The 18,448-nt window shown below is 34.6% G+C and overlaps 2 protein-coding genes across 2 annotated transcripts; one reads left to right on the top strand and one right to left on the bottom strand.

Moving 5' to 3' along the window:
* Nucleotides 1-5,280: 5,280 nt before the first annotated feature.
* On the top strand, nucleotides 5,281-6,154 carry LOC135121410 (uncharacterized). Its single transcript, XM_064045731.1, has 6 exons — nucleotides 5,281-5,343; nucleotides 5,395-5,536; nucleotides 5,603-5,718; nucleotides 5,776-5,865; nucleotides 5,924-5,985; nucleotides 6,045-6,154. Exons 2-6 carry the CDS (start codon nucleotides 5,487-5,489, stop codon nucleotides 6,144-6,146), a joined length of 420 nt encoding a protein of 139 aa, XP_063901801.1. The 5' UTR covers nucleotides 5,281-5,343; nucleotides 5,395-5,486; the 3' UTR covers nucleotides 6,147-6,154.
* A 357-nt stretch (nucleotides 6,155-6,511) lies between these two features.
* LOC135121409 (uncharacterized) lies at nucleotides 6,512-7,208 on the bottom strand. Its single transcript, XM_064045730.1, has 5 exons — nucleotides 7,088-7,208; nucleotides 6,955-7,000; nucleotides 6,789-6,899; nucleotides 6,603-6,727; nucleotides 6,512-6,549 (listed from the first exon to the last, which is right to left on the bottom strand). The coding sequence occupies exons 1-5, from the start codon at nucleotides 7,167-7,169 to the stop codon at nucleotides 6,512-6,514; spliced, it is 402 nt and encodes a 133-aa protein (XP_063901800.1). The 5' UTR covers nucleotides 7,170-7,208.
* Nucleotides 7,209-18,448: the final 11,240 nt, after the last annotated feature.

Here is an 18,448-nt window from a genome sequence, read left to right as displayed (position 1 = left end):
TTAGGGGAGTCGGTTAATATGAGACCACGAGCTCCTTGTATCCAAGAAAACTATCAGGCTATTAATGACAGTAGCGTATTAACAGGTTGCGACAAATACAATTTGACTTAAAAAATGCCTATAATAATGTTGACCTTGCAGTTAAAATACCCATAGGGTTTCACTTACAATTAAATAGGGCTCTTTATGGGACAAAACAACCTGGAAGGTTTCTGGTTCGAACTCATTGCGAAAGGGTCGAAAAAATGTGAACCCACGTAATCCGAACTTGAGCTATGCTTATTTTACAAGGGTTAGGGGCGTCTGAGGTATCTTGCTATCTTTTACGTGGATAACCTCCGCATCCTTACCAACGAGGAATTGTTGGGAATATTGGGTTTGGCTATAAAGAAATAGTGACAATTCATAAGGTGGCATAACGTAAACATCTACACCTATAAGTTTTGATCAGACAAACCGCTATTGACTATACTTGGCGAGAGTTTGAAATATTCTAAACTACGTCTTTTTCCTCGGGTGACGTCTAAGTATAACCTTCTTCTGTCCTTAATTGAACTTGTAGATCTTTATAATATTTAGATAATGGAACTATGTCCGACATTGCTTTACTGTAAATTTGCTCAGCATTTTAAGGTTATGGCGTGGAATACTGGAAGTCAGGAAAGCAGATACTTAGATATCTCTGGGACAAAAAAAGGATTTAATATTAATCGCTTTAAAAGGGAGTGAGCTTACTTTCAATATATCCTTAGATGTTAGTTTTGCCTCTGAAAATGAGAAAAGAAGCAGGAAGGGATTTAATATTCTTAGACGGGTGTCCAGTTGTTTAAGAATCGAAAAGACAAACAATTACTGACTTTTTCTCTGCGGAAGCGGAATATTTCGCTCTCTTTTCTGTGTCCGCAATGTTAGGTGGATACAAACCCATTTAAACGAAATGTGGTTTTATTGTCACCAGCAAACATTTAAGATAGGTAATCAACCCTGTATATATATTGCAACGTGAAATTACAGTTAGTTAAGGAATAGTTGGCTGATGAGGTGATTTCTTTGATACTGAAGAAGTGAGGATGCTGGCTGACGCGCTCACTAAAACCTTAAGCGATTTAAAAATTAACAGAAATTAACGGAGTCAATAGGGTTTGTGCGTATTGTAAGGGTTGGGTGGGGGGGGGGTTGATGGTATGATGCACTTTCAGTGCGCAGTTAAATAAGATAGATTCCATACAACTGAGGGGATGCGCTTTGCGGTTTAATTAATTTTAACTGGTAGGTTTAATCTATCATGGTTAGTATTAAAATTATATATATATTTCACTTTAACCTTAATAAATAACAAGTTTTGTTCTTTTGTTTTTGGCGTTCTTTCAGTCCGTATTGTTGTAAGAAGTTTAAGCTTTTTTGATTAGAGATCAGGTTTAATATGTTTATTTTGGCCTACAGGGCCGAACAGAGTGTCCTCAATAATTCTTAATAGGATAGTTTATTAGATGCTTAACATCTAAAGGGCGTGTGTAAAAGAGACTAAAAGCTCAAATAGTCACTTAGTATCTTTTTTTCTCATTTAAAGCAAGGAGACTGTTTGCCTACGAAACGTAGGCCAGGCGGAAACGCTTATATCGTGGTTAGCCGGTGAACAAACGTACAAGTGTCGTTTGTTAAGCAACCAGGGTCTGCTTTGGGGCGCAATGTAAACGATAGAAAGTTGGAGTCCCAACCTAGACCTTTGACGCTACGTAGTTACACGAGGACGCCATGACAGTTTATTCACCGATGTACTTTTTTTGTAAAGTTTAGCGGCAGTGGTGGGTGTGCAGTGCGCTTCATTGGGAGAGTAAGAGTTTTCCTTTTTTTCGAAATTATATTAATTCTTTGGAAGCAACACCGATTGCTTAGCGAGACCGAATAGCACTCCATATGTTGGTGCAATATGGCAAGCAACTTTAATTATAATAGAACGTTTACCAAAGCACGTTAGGAATAACATACGTAGCGAGTGCGTACTACATGGCACGATCTTGTTCGTGCGCTTGTACGATGACTGTTTATTAAGAAAGCGGTTTGGCGATCGTTTATTAAAGTCAAAGTATGTACATGACTCAACGAAGGCCGATAGGTCCCGATCACTACCTTGCACAACGGTTCAAGTACGCCACGGAGCAGTCTGCTCCAGCTGCGAGACTACCCATAACGTAGTCGCCCTATGCAGCTGCCAATGTGTATAACTATATAACACAAGGGACCTATAACTGCAGTTACAGCTGAGCCAAGGTTGGTTCGCACGTCCCGCGCCAAAAAAGTAAAATAAAGGTAAGATGTGTAAGTTAAATGACCGCACAGGACGTGCGAAAGCAACGAGACGGTTTGAAGCTGTCTCTATATACGAGGTTTTTCTCGTTTAAAATACCTATAGTAAGTACACTGTTTTCATAAAGTTAGTTATATCCTTTTACATTTTATGCTAGTGCTTTTATCTAGGTAAATTTAATATGATTAAAAAAATTTAGTACAAGCATCGTAGCAAAGACACAGAAGTAGCACCAATAGGTTGAATAGAAGCTAAGGAAGATAACAATATGCTACATGCTTAATTAATAAGGTAACTAAAAATTTACCAAAATCTCAAATTACATGTAATTAAGAATACTTCCGAACCTTTTTAATTTTCCCAAAAATTTAATAAATTTTGTGTACAAAGTTAACCCCTATTCTTTGTTTCTTTGTTTCATTCTATTACGTTATCAGCGCCTAGCCGCCACATGGCTTAAGGATCTTCAGCTATGTTTATATGGATCTTTTTTATCTATTCTTCCAATTTTTGACTATATATATATATTACAATTTGCATATAAATCCTTAATTATTTCTCTTTAAAATAATTTTTACTAAATAAATTTTCATTTTTTTTAATTTTTTTAATTTTTTTACGCTAACTTACCTTTTATTATTCGCGACACTATATAGTGATATTTATAATTATATGCAGTACAAACGCAATTCTTTTCAACCTGCAACATGTAATGGACGAATTCTATGGGATGCTTCGCATTAAAGACAGTAACTGAGACGTGAAGTTAGCATTAATATCTCAAGGGACCCATAACATATTCTTCCCTACGAAAAAATTGGAAAACCTGAACTCATTCCTTCAGAAAAACTTAAAAAAGGCGGTTGTTAGTATACAAATCATAATGAACAGTCTACACCCCGAGCTTAAGTCTAGAACTGAAAAGTTACTAATGACCGCTCCAGAACAAATGATTTAAAACGTTGTAAATGCTTTTGGAAGGAAGTCACTCGTAACATTCATGAGCAAAATACATGAAATATGCAATGCAAGAAAGAAAGATGAGGATTCCATATATAACAATTCGCCAACCATGGACCACATCTCAAGTCAAATAGAAGGACAGTGCACAACCAAGAGGTTGTTACCGCATATTGGTGAAATTACGAACTTACATAAAATCATAGCCCTTACCACAGGGTTTAAGAAGAATTTAAATACGATGTTATATCACTAGAATAATATTACAGTAATAATCCAGAAATCCTGGATTAACGTTATGCACCAAAGGCTTTATTACAAGCGGAAAACAGGCATATAGTTGAAGAGAACACGAATGCCCTATCTCTAATGCATCCTGCAATCAACAAAATTACATGGGAAAACAGACTTCCAAATATTTACTTCAGGTTTGTTAAGTAAGTTTAGTTCATATAAAAATTAAGTGCGCAAAGCATATAATAACAAGTCATGTATGTGATGATTAATTATAGAAAATGATACATTACAATGCGCACGTACAATCCACCTTTAATAGGTTTATAAATATCTCTATGTAAAGAATGTATTGTGTACTTTAATAATTAGAGAGGTCGAACGAGAAAATTGTAAAAGAGGTGCTTTTTTTTTACTTTCATCTTTTCATATATACTCGCTGCTCTATTATTGTTAAAAAATTTCAGTAAGGTTTAGATATGAAGGCACGGCAACATGAGTGATGTACTTAAATAAGCGGTTTTAGTGTTACAGACGCGCCCCTTTATTAAGAACATAATTAGAAATAATTAATTATCCGAGAAGTAACTCAATCAAGATTATTAACTTCTTTTCTAACCAACTTTCTTTTAATTGAGTGAATGGAATGCGCTTATATTTTTTAAGGTGTAAGGCGTTGAGCACTCTGTTGATTGTGGTAATTATACACAAATTCTTAAAAGGGGTAAGACCTAAGGCACTGAGACCACACAATACATATCGCACTCATGAAGATGGTTTATTGTATAAAATTCTGGCTTATTTGATCAAATTTATATTTGTATAAAATATATTCACTTGTATATTTATTCTTTTTGAATAATTTTCTATTTTTGTTATTACTACTATCATTATAACTTAATAATAATTTTTACTTTTAATGTAGTACAATTAGTACTGAACAGTATTGTATTTTTATTGTTTTGTATAATTTTTTATTTTTGTTATTACTACTATCATTATAACTTAATAATAATTTTTACTTTTAATGTCGTACAATTAGTACTGAACAGTATTGTTACTAATAGTCTTTTAAGGATATTTTGAAAAGTTTTATCTTAATAAGGTAGAGATATACTAGGTATTAACGCTCTTTATGATGTTGAGTTGATAGGACAAAAAATCAATGGAATTAAATTTATTTATTTCTATTATGTTCGAAGTAGCCAGGTAGAAAACTCGAAGCACGAAGAGTTAGTACTTTTCAGTAACATACTATATATATTAAAATATATACATAAATTTTTTTTTTATAAAGATAATCATAATGGAATAAACTAACTAGCCAAACATTTTTAGAAAGCACACAACTTTTCGTAAAAAATTTTTTGCTCCCCAAGTCCTCAAAGCTGTTGACTAGTGGAATAATTTTTTACCAATATTAACTAAAACTAAGGAATTACATGGTTTTAAAAGTTTCGGCATAAAGGTTACTAAGGAAGTTTTCTAGGAATAATTAATGTTAATACCCCTCGAACTTTGTTTTAACGGTTATATAATAATTAATAAAAGCTACTAACCTTTTGAGATAAAGTTCAAATGGGACAGAAGTAGCTGGGTCCTCTTGCTCAACATGATATCCAACCCGTTCCCCCTTGCTTTTTCGTAACGTAATATTTTGTTAACCTCTATACCACTTACCTACTTTTATACAGAAAATTATCATATTCCCATTTTTCTTGTTATGCGTCTCCCCTTGCGCCCACCTAGTATTGATGCGCTGAGAGAACTTCCAGATATTGCTCTTAATAATCTTCCAAGTTTAAAATGTAAAAAGAAAATAAGGAGAAGAGGGAACAGAGGTTGCAAATATGCCTTCTTTGTTGAAGAAGTTATATATTTTTTTAGTATAGGGGGAAAGTGTGGTAGAGGAGATTCTCCTAACCATAAAAATAAACTTGGTTTTCAAGGAGGGAACACCCCTTTTTGGAGGCTGATCCCTAAGATGCGTTCGCCTAAACCAAGAGAAGGAGAATTTCTACGACTTAATGTCGGGTTGCTCTATTTAAATGAATGGAGCAATATTATTTTTATCTTTTAAATCTCTACACTTTTTACAAGGAAATTACAAGTCTGGATTGATAGAGGAAAGATTGATCCTTCGAAGAAAATAACTTTGAAAACATTGCAGGATTCCAAGTTGTGTAGTAGAACAAAATATGGCGTTAAACTTTTAGGTTTTTTTTTTATCTCTAACGAAGTACATATCTTCTGTGTTACCTTTTTGTCTGTAGGAGACGGCGCTCTTGGCTTTGTTAGTAAAATAGACATAGAAATTTCCGCTGCCTCTAAAACAGCGATTGAAGCTGTTGAAAGAAACGGAGGTTTCTCCCTCTTCTTATATAATTTTCAAATTTATTTAATTAAATTACTCTTATGCAGGCCGTATCGTGGCGAAGTACTACTCGCCCTTGACGCTACGGGCTTTGCTTAAGCCTGAAAAGGTGCTGATTACGGAGCTTTGCGCTATAATTTTGATTTAATTAACTATCTTATTAAGTAGTTTAAGGTTCTTCCTAAGGAATTTCCACCTACAAAAAACAAACTATTGGATTTTTATACCAATCCTGAGAAGAACGGATATCTTAGTTCTAAGTTTATATAAAGCAGAATTGCTAACATATAAATTTTTCTATATAAATTAATTGCATTGATAACTGAAAGGGACCAACTCATGAAATTTATTTATTTTAAACCATTACGTTTAATAAAAAATGGTTCCTTCTTTTACTCGTTAAGCTGGGGATTATATTTTTTAATTATCTTAATTTCCCCATCTTAAAATAATCAAAGCAAAATAAAGCAGCCTTAACGGAATGAATTAAGCAATACTTCAATTATATAAAACCGATTTATTAATAATTCAAATTAGTTTCTTTACAAGAAAAGCGTGTTTACAAAAAAGAAAGTGTAGTATACTTACAAAAAAAATCTCCATTCTTATTTTTATTGTTTAAGAAGATTTTCCTTTTATTCCCGTTTATTAAATAAAATTTCAGGCTCCAAATCTATTCATAACAAGTTATAAACGTATTCTCTAGACAAGATGCACAGGAACTACCGGTTTTAACAAACTTTGTTATGAAAGGAAAAAGATCGCAGTCAGGATCTTGGCCGTAGTACATACAATAACAAACAAGCAGCAATATTGAAATGTTTAGCCAACCGGCCCAATTAATTCTTCTTCTGTGATAAAAACAAGTATTATTTTTTTATATATAAAAAAAAGAGGAAAGATGCGAAGAACTTTTCGCGGTCGCTTTTAGTTAAATCGGTTATGTTAAAGGAAGCGGCTTTAGTTTTAGAAAAAGGAATTGGCTTGTTTACTTCGCATGTAGAGGACTCGGGATGTAAATTCCTGCCGGTAATTGCTAATTTTTAATTTAAAATTTTTATTTAAAGAGCTAACTTACCTTAAATGCAGTTTAGGCGAAAGAGTTCTTCCAATAGAAAAAGTACCTAAAGAAAGTTAATAACATTCTGTACAAAAGTAACCTCTAACAAAACTTCAAACTTTGTAAACTAAATTATTTGTTGTATCAGTACTTTTATGAGTATGAAAACCAAAACCAGTATAACGTCCCCAAATTCTTTTAAAGGAGTTTAAAGTAATAACAGTCAAAGTCATATTACTTGAGCTTTGAAGCTCGTAACAAAACTACAGCAATGTGAACAATTGAATAGTTTGACGTAAAACCTCAACAAATATAAAGGCGTGAAACGCAAGCGTATATAGTAGCTTAGTCGATCTCTTATGCTTTCTCCTTCTGGGTTTTGTGCGTAAGAGTGTGAGAAGGCAAGTACTAACAGATTTTTCTTCAATTATTGTCTTTCCTTTTAATCTTACTCTGCCTTTTTTCGCTTGCCTTCTTATTACAATACAAGCACGAGCTTGCTCTTTTTGTCTTTTTCTATTTTATCTCCTTTTCCATTCCATATTATATTTTACTGGATAACTTTGTCTTTCAATCTTTCTCTATTTCTACTCTTTTGTGAAACTCCAAATAATTCCGTATTTATTATTTTTATTCTTCTTTACATCCCTACTAAATAATTGAAACTCTTTCCAATCTTTAGCGCCTTTATTCTTTAACTCATGCTTCTACATCTTTAATACAATGATTAAAAAAGCATGTGAAATCACCAGCAGGTTCTACTACCTGAAATGCTCAAATGCTCCGGGAACCTTCAAAACTTCGTCAATGACTAATTGTCATCAAACTGGCCTTGACCTTCTTTGGCATACCATACCTGACTTAATTTTTATGGTAGCGTACATGAAGAATTTTAAAGCAAAATAGGCAATATCGATATTACACTGACTGAAACAGTCACTGAAGCAATAAAAAATACTTGTGGCCGTAGATCACTTGCTACAGTTATGGTAAAAATGGGAAACCTTCGTATTACTTGAAAGGAGAAGAAGAGACTATTCAACACTTTGCTAATAGATTTGATCACTTAGCTCGAGAAATTCAGGAGCACTATACTATAAAAGATTAAACACCTTATATCTATAAAACTACGTGATTATATACAAACCACTTTTATTTACAGGTGTGGAGGTGAATACAAGTACGACAAGATATCAAGGGCAACATTACACCAATAATTCCAACGAATTGAGCTATATTTATGCCTTAGATTCGTTATTACAAGCAGAGACTAGAAAAGGTAGAAGGAACTGCATTTACATCTTTGAAATCAATAACTTAGGGTAACGTCACCTTACAGTACAGAAAAATTCAACTGTCAGACGCGTGTCTCCTAATTACATATGCAAAGGTTGTAATGGCCGTCGTTTACGAAGTAATTGTCCCTTTTTAAAAACTCAGTGCACCTTTTGTGGCACGATAGGCCACCTTGGCAAAGTATGTTTATTAAAAAGCCCAGAAGCCACGAACCCTAATCGGAATTTAGTTATTGTCTCTGCGGTGTATACACATTTTATCAAAAATTGTTTGGTTTAAGATAGACACTGAAAAAAATTCATTTAAAATATGGAAGACTTATAATCTTACCAAGCTGGTTAATTAAAAGTTCTAGATAAGGGCAAGGTAGTCTACGGCCCTTTTTTCTTTCATCTAATCTCAGGAGGAAAATTAGGTAAGAATGGATACACTACAGAATTAGGCTCGATGCGTGCTACGATAAAAAAAAAAACAAAATATAAGTTGCAGAAGGATCTCTAAAAATGGGATCTGTACGCTCTAATAACAAACCTCTAGATTCAAGGCCTTCTTGTACCCAGTCCAAGACACCCGTAGAACACTAGAATTATGGTCATATTAGCTAGAAGTATCTTAAAAACATTGTCCCAAAAGTTAAACACTTTAAGACCCATCAGTACGAAATACATGTCAAATGTAAAATGAAGAAAAAAGAAAGTAAGCAAATTAGTTATATCCATCGCACTCTATTACCTGGTCAACTTTTGTATGTATATATTTTGCGATGGGTTTTGACTTCTTTTGCTGACTACCAATATGTTATTATGATGCTAAATCTAAACATATCACTGCACTTTTCACTAAAAATAAAGATGAAATAAAATTAAAGACAATAAAAGAGGAAAAACCTGTTAAATACTACATGATCCCTCAAGAACCCAGAAACAGTTGATATATTAAAACTTTAACAAAAAACAAAAAATATTTTAAACTAAATTGAAGCATAAGGATCCGAGGTGTAGCATTAGATTGTATGCCACTAAAGTTATTCCAACCCTTTACTATTTTATTAGTAATTAGTCAGGTTAGCCGAAATTCAGGTTATCAAAAGGATTATTACAGTACTTCTTTCTCTTTAAAGTGATTAAGATTAAAAGCATTATTGACCTATATAATCGTATTAAGCCCTATAAACATTAAAACAATAGTTTCTTATACAACTAATTTTTTGATTATGTAAAACACACCCCCGCAAGTGTTGTAGATTAAACATTTGTGACCCATATGTAATCTGCTTGGTCCTTATACCGAGAAGCGTCTGTAAACATTTTAAAAAGGCTGTTTTTTGTATTAATTGCAGTCCTTATTATAAGTTAACTAGCGTAACTCAATTTTTTAAAATAGATTTAAAAATAATTTGTTATCAAGGTTAAGCGCATATTTTGCATATTAGCCGATATGCACTATCGCTCAAGGAAGTATAGACTACGGATAAAAGTTAATAAACGCGGTAGTACTTGGTGCAATTTAATCAAGCCAAAGAAAAGTTTACTTGTGTTATATTCTCTAATAAACAGATAACCATATTACAGCAAAATCGTATTTTTAAGACTGTGGAAATCAAAAAAAAAAAGTTAAATTTTGGTTTCCTCAAAGAATACCTGCCAGATATCGCTCCAATCTCTGGAGAACTCTACACTTATCCTTTGATCCTTTCTTACTTTCTATTGAGTTCAACCATAATTTTTCGATCGGATTAGAGTCCAGACTTTGGTGGGGTGGGGGATGGGGGGGAGCATACCATGATTTGGATGCGGTTTTCCTCTTCTTTGCTGGCAAGGGACGTTTTGCACACCCGAGCGGTGTGTTTAGGATATTTGTCCTGCATGAAGTTAAAACTTTACCGATAAATCGCCCTCTTGAAAGCTGCACATTGATTTTTAAGATTTGGAGATAATTTTCATTAACCATAATCCCAGTAATGTTGATCAAATGTTCGACGTCGGCATAAAAGAAACAACTCCATTTTAACACGGAGATACCTTCATAATTTACTATTGGAACTACACATGCTAGTAACACTTTTTTTCTTCCTGGTTTCTTCGTACAAAAATTCTACTTTTTTGGCCGAAGACTTCGTATTTGAACTCGTCAGTCCACAACACGTTTTTCCAGTCATCCAATATCCAATTTTTCATGTGTTCTGGCCCACTGAAGACGTTTTTACTTTTTTCCCTCGTCGAAGTAGTGGTTTTTGTACAGCACACCGACCTTGTAAATGGTTTTTTGTAAGCGCCTTTTTATGAAATTAATAAAAACTTCGCATTCTCATCGAGTAAAAATCTGCAATAATTTCAGGGGCCGAAAGACGTCTGTTACGCTTACTTCTCGATTTGTTTCTTCGGTCGTCGACTGCTGAGGTGAGCCGAGATGGATTAGGGCGATCGAGATCTTTATGATTTCCGCGTTCTTGAAATCGGCGGATCTTCAGATGGCGGTAGATTTTTTCACTCCAACTTTTCGGCGGTGTACTGCACTGATTTACCTTCCCAGTGTAGAGCTGCAATCTCTGAACGTTTTCCAATACACTAGGGCTTCTTCCCACAATTCATTATAAATAAACAAACCCCCTATAAGTGCTCCTGATACATACCACTTTAAAAAAACTATTAGCTGAAGTTTATGCAACATCTGCAGTATAAAAGAATAAATTAAAATTGGGTGAGTCATAGTGTAGATCTTGAGTCGTATTAATTTTTCCTAGCCAAGTATTTCAGGCGGGTCTTGCAATTTAGTTGGCTACCTATGATGACAGTGAGGTTTTTGGCTAGATTATTCCAGTTGAAAAGTATCTTAAGTAGAGTTAAGTTTTTTACTATCTTTTCTTTTCGGTCAGTTGGACGTGGCGTGGTTTTTCATGGGGCTCTTCGGTTTGTGAACCATCTCTCTAATAAAGTAGAATAAGTAATTGCAAGAAGTAAAGAGTTAACTTAATGTAAATAACGTTGTTATCGACATATAAAGTTAAGAGGATTTAAGCGGTAGAAGAGGGCACCATTAACGTATAGGGAGAATAAAATAGGTGATTATAAATACCCTGGTTTTGTTCCTGCACAAGTCGTAATGCCTACTAATAGAAAATTGACTTGATAATTTGAATAAATTACATAATATCTTTAGCTTTATAAGTGTAGTTGAGGGCGTTACTTGAGGTTCTCGCTCACCTTAAGATTTGTTGAGTGATAAAAAGGTATCTAGAAACCTAAACTAAAACCGGAGTAGGTTACTTGTCGTCAACACATTTGCAACCTTAAAAAAACACGGCTTCTGCGACTTTTCCTAGTAGGAAAGCAAGCTTACAGTGCAATAGTCATTATTTGTTTGAAACAAAACTTATACCAGTTAGAAGTGCGATTTGTCACCGTCAGTAGTTGAAGCATTGACTTGCAAATTTAATGTCACGGGTTCGTTCTCGTCGGTGCAGCTCGCACTTCCAGGTAATGATTAAGCTTTTTCAAAAACAAGTTCTAATAGCTTGAGGAAAGTGTTCATGGAACAAAACAACTTCAGTTTGTTGTTACTTTAACGGAAAATAATCTAATTTAAAATTAAATTAATGCTCCTTGCAAGGTAGTGATTGCAGTAAGAGAAAGGTTTTTAAACCTTTAAAATCTGATGTACCACGAGTATTTTTTTTTGATTTCTGCAGTCATCCTATGGCTATTTGTCTCGCTATTTTGCCCATACGATGAGAGATAGTGGGATGGTAGACGTCCAAATTGAGGAAGACTCTAGTTAGTAACAAAAGAGTCTTGCATTTTAAGTCATTATAATGATTTACCGTTTAACGCGACTTTAGTATCCATTATGTAGGTGAGAAAGACAGTTTTAACTTTGTAGCCACCGCTTCAATGTACTGATCTCTCTCTTCTAGAGTATGTCCTATGTTTCCGGAAATGTGCTAATTAAGAAACTTAAATAGATGCCAAGTTTGGAGTGGTCTTACTTATTTGAGCAACATCTGTTTTCTGGCTATTGACAATGTGTTGGAAGTAGCCTCTTTTTATAAAAGGTCGTACGTTTCTATAACATGAGAACTTATTATGAATAAGGTCCTGACGTACTCAATGGTAAAATTTTAACATTTTTTATTACTTCAATTTATGACAACAAATAATAGAAATAGCTATATTTTTAGCATGAGAAAGATAAACACATATTTTATCAGTAAAGACAAAAAATAAAAATTTAAAGGCATTTGAGAACCGGAAGCACGTGAGGAAAATTTACCATAGCTACTGGTTGCGAGAATTTCGTTAATTTGACTTAGAAAATATACGTCCTACTTTCATACTATAGCGTTTCCTATTATAAAAATACGGGCTCGCCCGCTATATATATATATATACTAGGTACTGACACTATCTAGTATAGTACCGATACCATACTACAGCCAATAGTCTATAGCAACTAGTACTATTCACTAGGACCCAACCAACGCTCGCGCGAGGTAGGTATTATAGCTACAAGCACTAATAGCTTTCGACAAGCATATAGTACCAGTACTATACCACCCCAGCTCGATCGTAACGACCTGCTAGTTAACTACATACATTCGTTTTAGTAGCATGTAGCACCAGCACCGGCATCCCTTTGACCAGTGATACTGTTAGTGTAGTCGCTCATTACATACGCCTTTATAGCAGAAACCTTCGCACGCAGTTAGTGACTTATGCGCATAAGTACGTATGAAACTTAGCTGCTGCCGTCAACCTGTTTGTCGATTACACGAGTGGAGTTACACAGATCGTCCCTTGCTTTTCACAGAGGATTGTCGCAGGACGGCGACTCTAGTATACATCACGCCAAACATTAGGTACTTTCGTCCGACAGATAAACCGACAAGCTATACTATACAAAGCTCATAGCGTCGAAGCTAGTACCCAACTCACGTCAGGCTCGAGACAATAGTAATAGTCTTTCGGCACAGGTAAGATAGAACCTGCCTAGCTGTACCTGTTCGCTGCGCAGCTTTTACCAATATTAAGAGGGTACCTTTCGGTACGAAGCGATAAGCCTGCGACTCTCCGCAGTAGCATACATACCTCGACCTGCATCGACCAAGCAGGATAACCATATTCATAAAAGTAGTTTGGTGAGTATTCCCGTGAGATTCAATTACTATGAATGCGTCTAAGGTCACAGGACCCTACAATCATAGAGTGATTACTATACACCACAAGACCTTAGCGCATGTACACATGTATGCCAATCCGTCAACGGATGGCTCCCAATTATCTTAATTCTGTGTCAAACACGTACCATGAGACGCAAGGCATACGCAGCCAGCGTGTATATATAGGCTTCTCTGTCACAAGCACTTGTACGATAATAGCCTAGAGTCAAACAGCAAACCTCGCTCCTTCAAAGAGTGTACAATGTTTCACGAAAGCATAATGTATAATGCTACCACTCATAGCACGTATATATCCAGTTTACTTTAGTTATTTATTGACTGAATAACATAAGACTGACCTGCTAGAATCAAAGTGAGACAAGGAATCGTCACAGTTTCGTGATGAATTCATGCACACGATCGGTTGTTTTGTTTGATAACAAGTTAATCAACTCGCTATCTATATACGCGTCAATTGAGTCCTTAATTATTCTATATAAAGGTACTTTTTTAACAAAAGTTATTTTTAATTGTATTGTATTATAACTATTTATAAAATTTTATTTAAATTTATTCATTATTCACTAAGCTCATTACTTGATTGTCAGTTTTGTTTGTTTAATAGTAACGAATAAAAATAAAGTACATACTAGTAAGTAGCGCTACTGTGCGTGTGTAGTGTATAATTATATATAACTTTTAGATCAGGCAGGGCATGTAAAGGTTTTTCTATAAATATAACACATTACCAGTTTCCAACTAGTTAATTAACATCTAGATACAATGTCAATAATGCTACTTTGTACAACTCATTAACATAGTAGGCAATACGCTAGTATTTAAATTACAACTATAAAGTATATAACTATAAAATATCTATATTATTACTTTGAGCTTCGGTGACAGAGTCGAAAGCGACTGATGTTCTAAACTCTAGTCTATTATATTAGTATATAAAGTTAAATGATTAGACCAACTTTGGTCTATTAGTAGATAAACTTAAACTGATTCGTGTATTAACTTAAGCTAACCCTTTTATTCTAACCTGAGCTACAAAGTAGCTACCAATCGTCAATGGTCTAAAATAGCCACTAGATTAGTACAACTCACATAAGGTTCATAAACAGGTAGCAGAGTCTATATTTTGACTATGGTAAAATTGAGTAAACCAAGATTACTTCCTATTGGTTAAAATGATGACTAGTCTAGTTTCTTCCTGTTAGATTATATTAGATGTTTGTAAACAGGTTGTTTCATTTTGGTTTAAAAGTCAATTAGCCTCCCAAAGGATAAGTTAAGGTTAAGTAAGTTTCCTTTAGGCAGTTATGCTTAAGAATGGAATCAAACCATGGACTTTACGATAAAGAAGTAAGATTATACCACTTAACTACTTAAGCAATTTCTACTTTGGTATAACAAAACTAACTACCACTCTAGAAATGATAATTAAATAATTATACCAAAGTAGAAAAAAAAAGTAAGAGTAAAAGTTCCTCTTTGCTTCGCTAGATGACCTAGTGGAGCGAAGTACTAGGTGGCCTTAAGGTCGCCCCCGAGGCTAAAGCCTTTCCTGGGATCACTAGAACTAGAAAAGAGGAAATCTTTACTCTTACTTTTTTTTTCCACTTTGGTATAATGACTTAATTACCATTTCTAGAGTGGTAGTTATTTTTGTTACACCAAAGTAGAACCTTATTCCCTAGCATAGGAGATTACTATTTGTAATATTTTTAATATCTTTGAATTGTCTTCTAGTCTCCTGTGCTAGGGTTTATAAACCAAGGTGAAAAAACCTACTTAAACTACCTTTAAATCGAGTAGGAAGAAACTAGTGACCTTAAACTAGGAAGTAAGCTTGGTTTTAGCATTTTAACCATAGTTAAAATCTAGACTCTGCTACTGTGCGAAGCTAACGTGTAGCAATCTAGTGCTTCTTTTTTAACATTGACTATTGGTTGAGAGATCTGTTAGAGGTAATGAATTATTTAAATTTATATCTTACTATTTCTAACCACCTCTAACAGATCTTTTTTAGTTTGCATCAAGGTTTATCTTACCTAGCCTTGTTATTAAGGGAGAAACTAACTTAGCTTCCTTTATCTAAGTTAATGTACTTAGCAAGAGCCATGAGCTAATTACACCATCGATTTTGCATTTTACAATTTTGCAAAAAACGAGTTTTGTCAAATAAGTGTCTTTACTATACATATTTAAGGAGCTTTTTGACTCGTATATAGAATAGCGTGCTGAATAACTCTGGATAATTTAGTCAATCGAGTGCTTGACTTCATCTCGAACCTAAAAAGTTCCATTAAGTGACTGTTATTTCAGCAGGTTAGTCTTATGTTGTTCAATCAATAGAACAACTAAAGCAAACTGGGTAGGTCATTGCTTGTATGTGGAGGCATTAGGAGTATTGGAATTCCTTCGACTGTTAGCAATATCTCGATGCTTTCGTCAATTAGTGAACACACTTTAACAGAGTTTAGTTATTTAGTTATCGTATAGCGTACGAAAAAGATCGTACCCATTCTAGCGCGACTGATGCGTGTTGTTATTCCTCAAGTCTACTAGTACGTGTTTGACACAGAATGAAGAAAAGAAACTGCCATCCACAGAAGGATTGTCGCTCGTGTGCAGACTTCATAACATCTTGTGGTGGTTAGTAATCACTCTACTACGATTAGGTCTTGTAGGCTAAGACGAAGGTAATAGTACTTGAACCTTACGAGATTCCTTACCAAACAATTGTGGTGAAAATGGTTACCCTGCTTGATCTAACCACGTTGAGGTACGCGCAATACTGTGGAGAGACGAAGGTTTATTGTTACGTGTCGGAAGACATGCTCTTAATATTGGTAAAAACACCGTATCAGATAGGTACATTTAGGCAGGTTATATCTTACTGTACTCGATGGTCTTTTGCTATTGCCCCGAGCCTAATGTGAGTTAGGTGCTATCTTCGACGGTACGAGCTTTGTAGAAAATAGCCAGCCGGCTGACCTATGGAACGAAATTACATCATGTTCTCTCGTGCGATATACTAGCGATTGCCGTCCAGAGACAATCCTCTGTGAAAAGCAATGAACGAGCTGTGACACTTAACTAGTTAACTATTGTATACTGGTTAGGTTAGCAACTAAGTTACATCCGTGCTCCTGCTTGCAAGTCACTAACTGCCTGCGAAGACTTTTGTTAGGAAGGCGTATGTAATGAGTAATCGAATGGCACTAGCTATTATCTGTAGCCGGTGGCAAGCTCTAGGAAAGTTTGATCTATGTGCATAGCATAGTACTTAGTTCAGATGACTCGCCACTGAAATATAGTGCTTGTATCCTATATTAGATTATGCTATGTTCAACGAATTTGGCTGAGTTTAGACTCGATCCAATAGTACTTGTTCCTATAGTATATAGTCTGATATATGGTACAGGCACTCTATGAGAATAGTGTTATTAGCTAGTATATATATTAGAATGCCGCGGCGAGCCCTATATTAGTGGTTTTTTTAATACAAATAGTACTATTTACAATTAATTAGGGAAAGAGTACGTATAGGAAGTAATTACTTTTTTTTGCCCAATTCTCTAGTTTTCTTGTTGTCTTTCGAACTCATATATTAAAACATCTCCAAACAGATACTTCAATTTGGCATAAAGGTTTAAAAAGAAAGAAACCTAAATATTTAGCCTACATTAAAAAATTTAAAAATTATTTAAATCCGTATAAAGGTGTATGCAAACTTTAAAAAAAAAAAGTTCAGTTATGATATTAGTTTATTCGCCGTATCTAACTGAGCTGTTGGTCATTTTTCTCGCCTTTTGAATATATTTAGTCAGTTTCCTTTTTGCTTGGTTTAATCTTTGTTTTCAGGAGATAAAACTGTTTTTCTATAGTTAAGTGCACGTGAAAATAAATGTTTTAATGATTTTTAATTTCTGGGCTGTAACTAACTTTCTTTGTTTTTTGCTGGGTATTTTAATTTTTTATATTATTTTCGAAAAGGGGATTTATTTAGGGACTTGAGTTATTGTATTTGACCTCTTTCGCTTATATCGGATTAATTGAACACAACCAGGGGCGCCCTCTAATAATGTTGCGGTTTATCTCTATACATTTCTACAAGACAGCACGCAAAAAGCGCATAATGAAATTAAAGAGTTGAGATAATCTCGACAGATTAAGTCCAGCACTATAGGGGCACGTGTTCGAGGCTGACAGGGTCAGAGTTTCAGGACAAGAGAGTTCCGGAAAGAGGAAATACTCGAACCTCTTAGCTGGCTTGAAGGTCATGTCGAAGACTCCCGGGACCAAAAGAGGGTCCAAGAAAAAAAGAAGAGACCGCCCTTAGATTCTGAGCTACGCCCTTGTTTAGTAATTAAAGAGAAACCTGAAAAACTTACCCGTCATAATGTCGTACATGTATATCTTTATAACAGATTAACAGCACCTAACTGGGAACGCTTCCTTTTAAAGTCGCAATAACTCTCGACAGAATTTTATGCTCTTCAGATTATGCTCTTCAGAGTTTTATTGCAAATCCAAGCGCATCCCTTAAACAACATTTTTGATATATGGATATTTTTTTTTGAAGACCCAAGGGTGTCTGACTTGTTATTTTTAGCGGGTTGCAAAATACAGTAAAGTTAAACTTTCCTTAGTTGCTTATTTATGCATATTTTCCTACAACAACTCAGTAAAAATATGTTTTGGATAAACAAAATTTTAGATAAAAATAATATGCAATACAACAATAAAGCGCAGAGCTAAAAATGTACGTTTTTTTATTGCAAGAAAACCGTGTCACGAGTATCAATTTCACACATGCTGTAAGGACAGCTGCCATTAATAAGAGTACAATAAGCATGTTTTGAAGTAATTTAAATGCCCCAATGAGGCTAATAACATCACTTAAAAAATATAAGAAATCTCGATTAGAATTTGCTGATGACAACATTTTGCGCAACACAACTTAGATGGCAGTACAGAAAGTCAAAACTAGCATCGATAATTTAATGCGCAACTTTAAACTTTTCCCTTAAATAAGAAAGTTCAAAGACC

Source organism: Zophobas morio, unplaced genomic scaffold, assembly GCF_036711695.1.
Source record: "Zophobas morio isolate AGI-343-1 ecotype UQ-CSIRO unplaced genomic scaffold, CSIRO_AGI_Zmor_V1 ptg000579l, whole genome shotgun sequence".
In the NCBI taxonomy this organism is placed as follows: Eukaryota; Metazoa; Arthropoda; class Insecta; order Coleoptera; family Tenebrionidae; genus Zophobas; species Zophobas morio.
The sequence above is the reverse complement of the archived record's forward strand: the minus strand, read 5'-3'. Positions and strand labels throughout refer to the sequence as shown.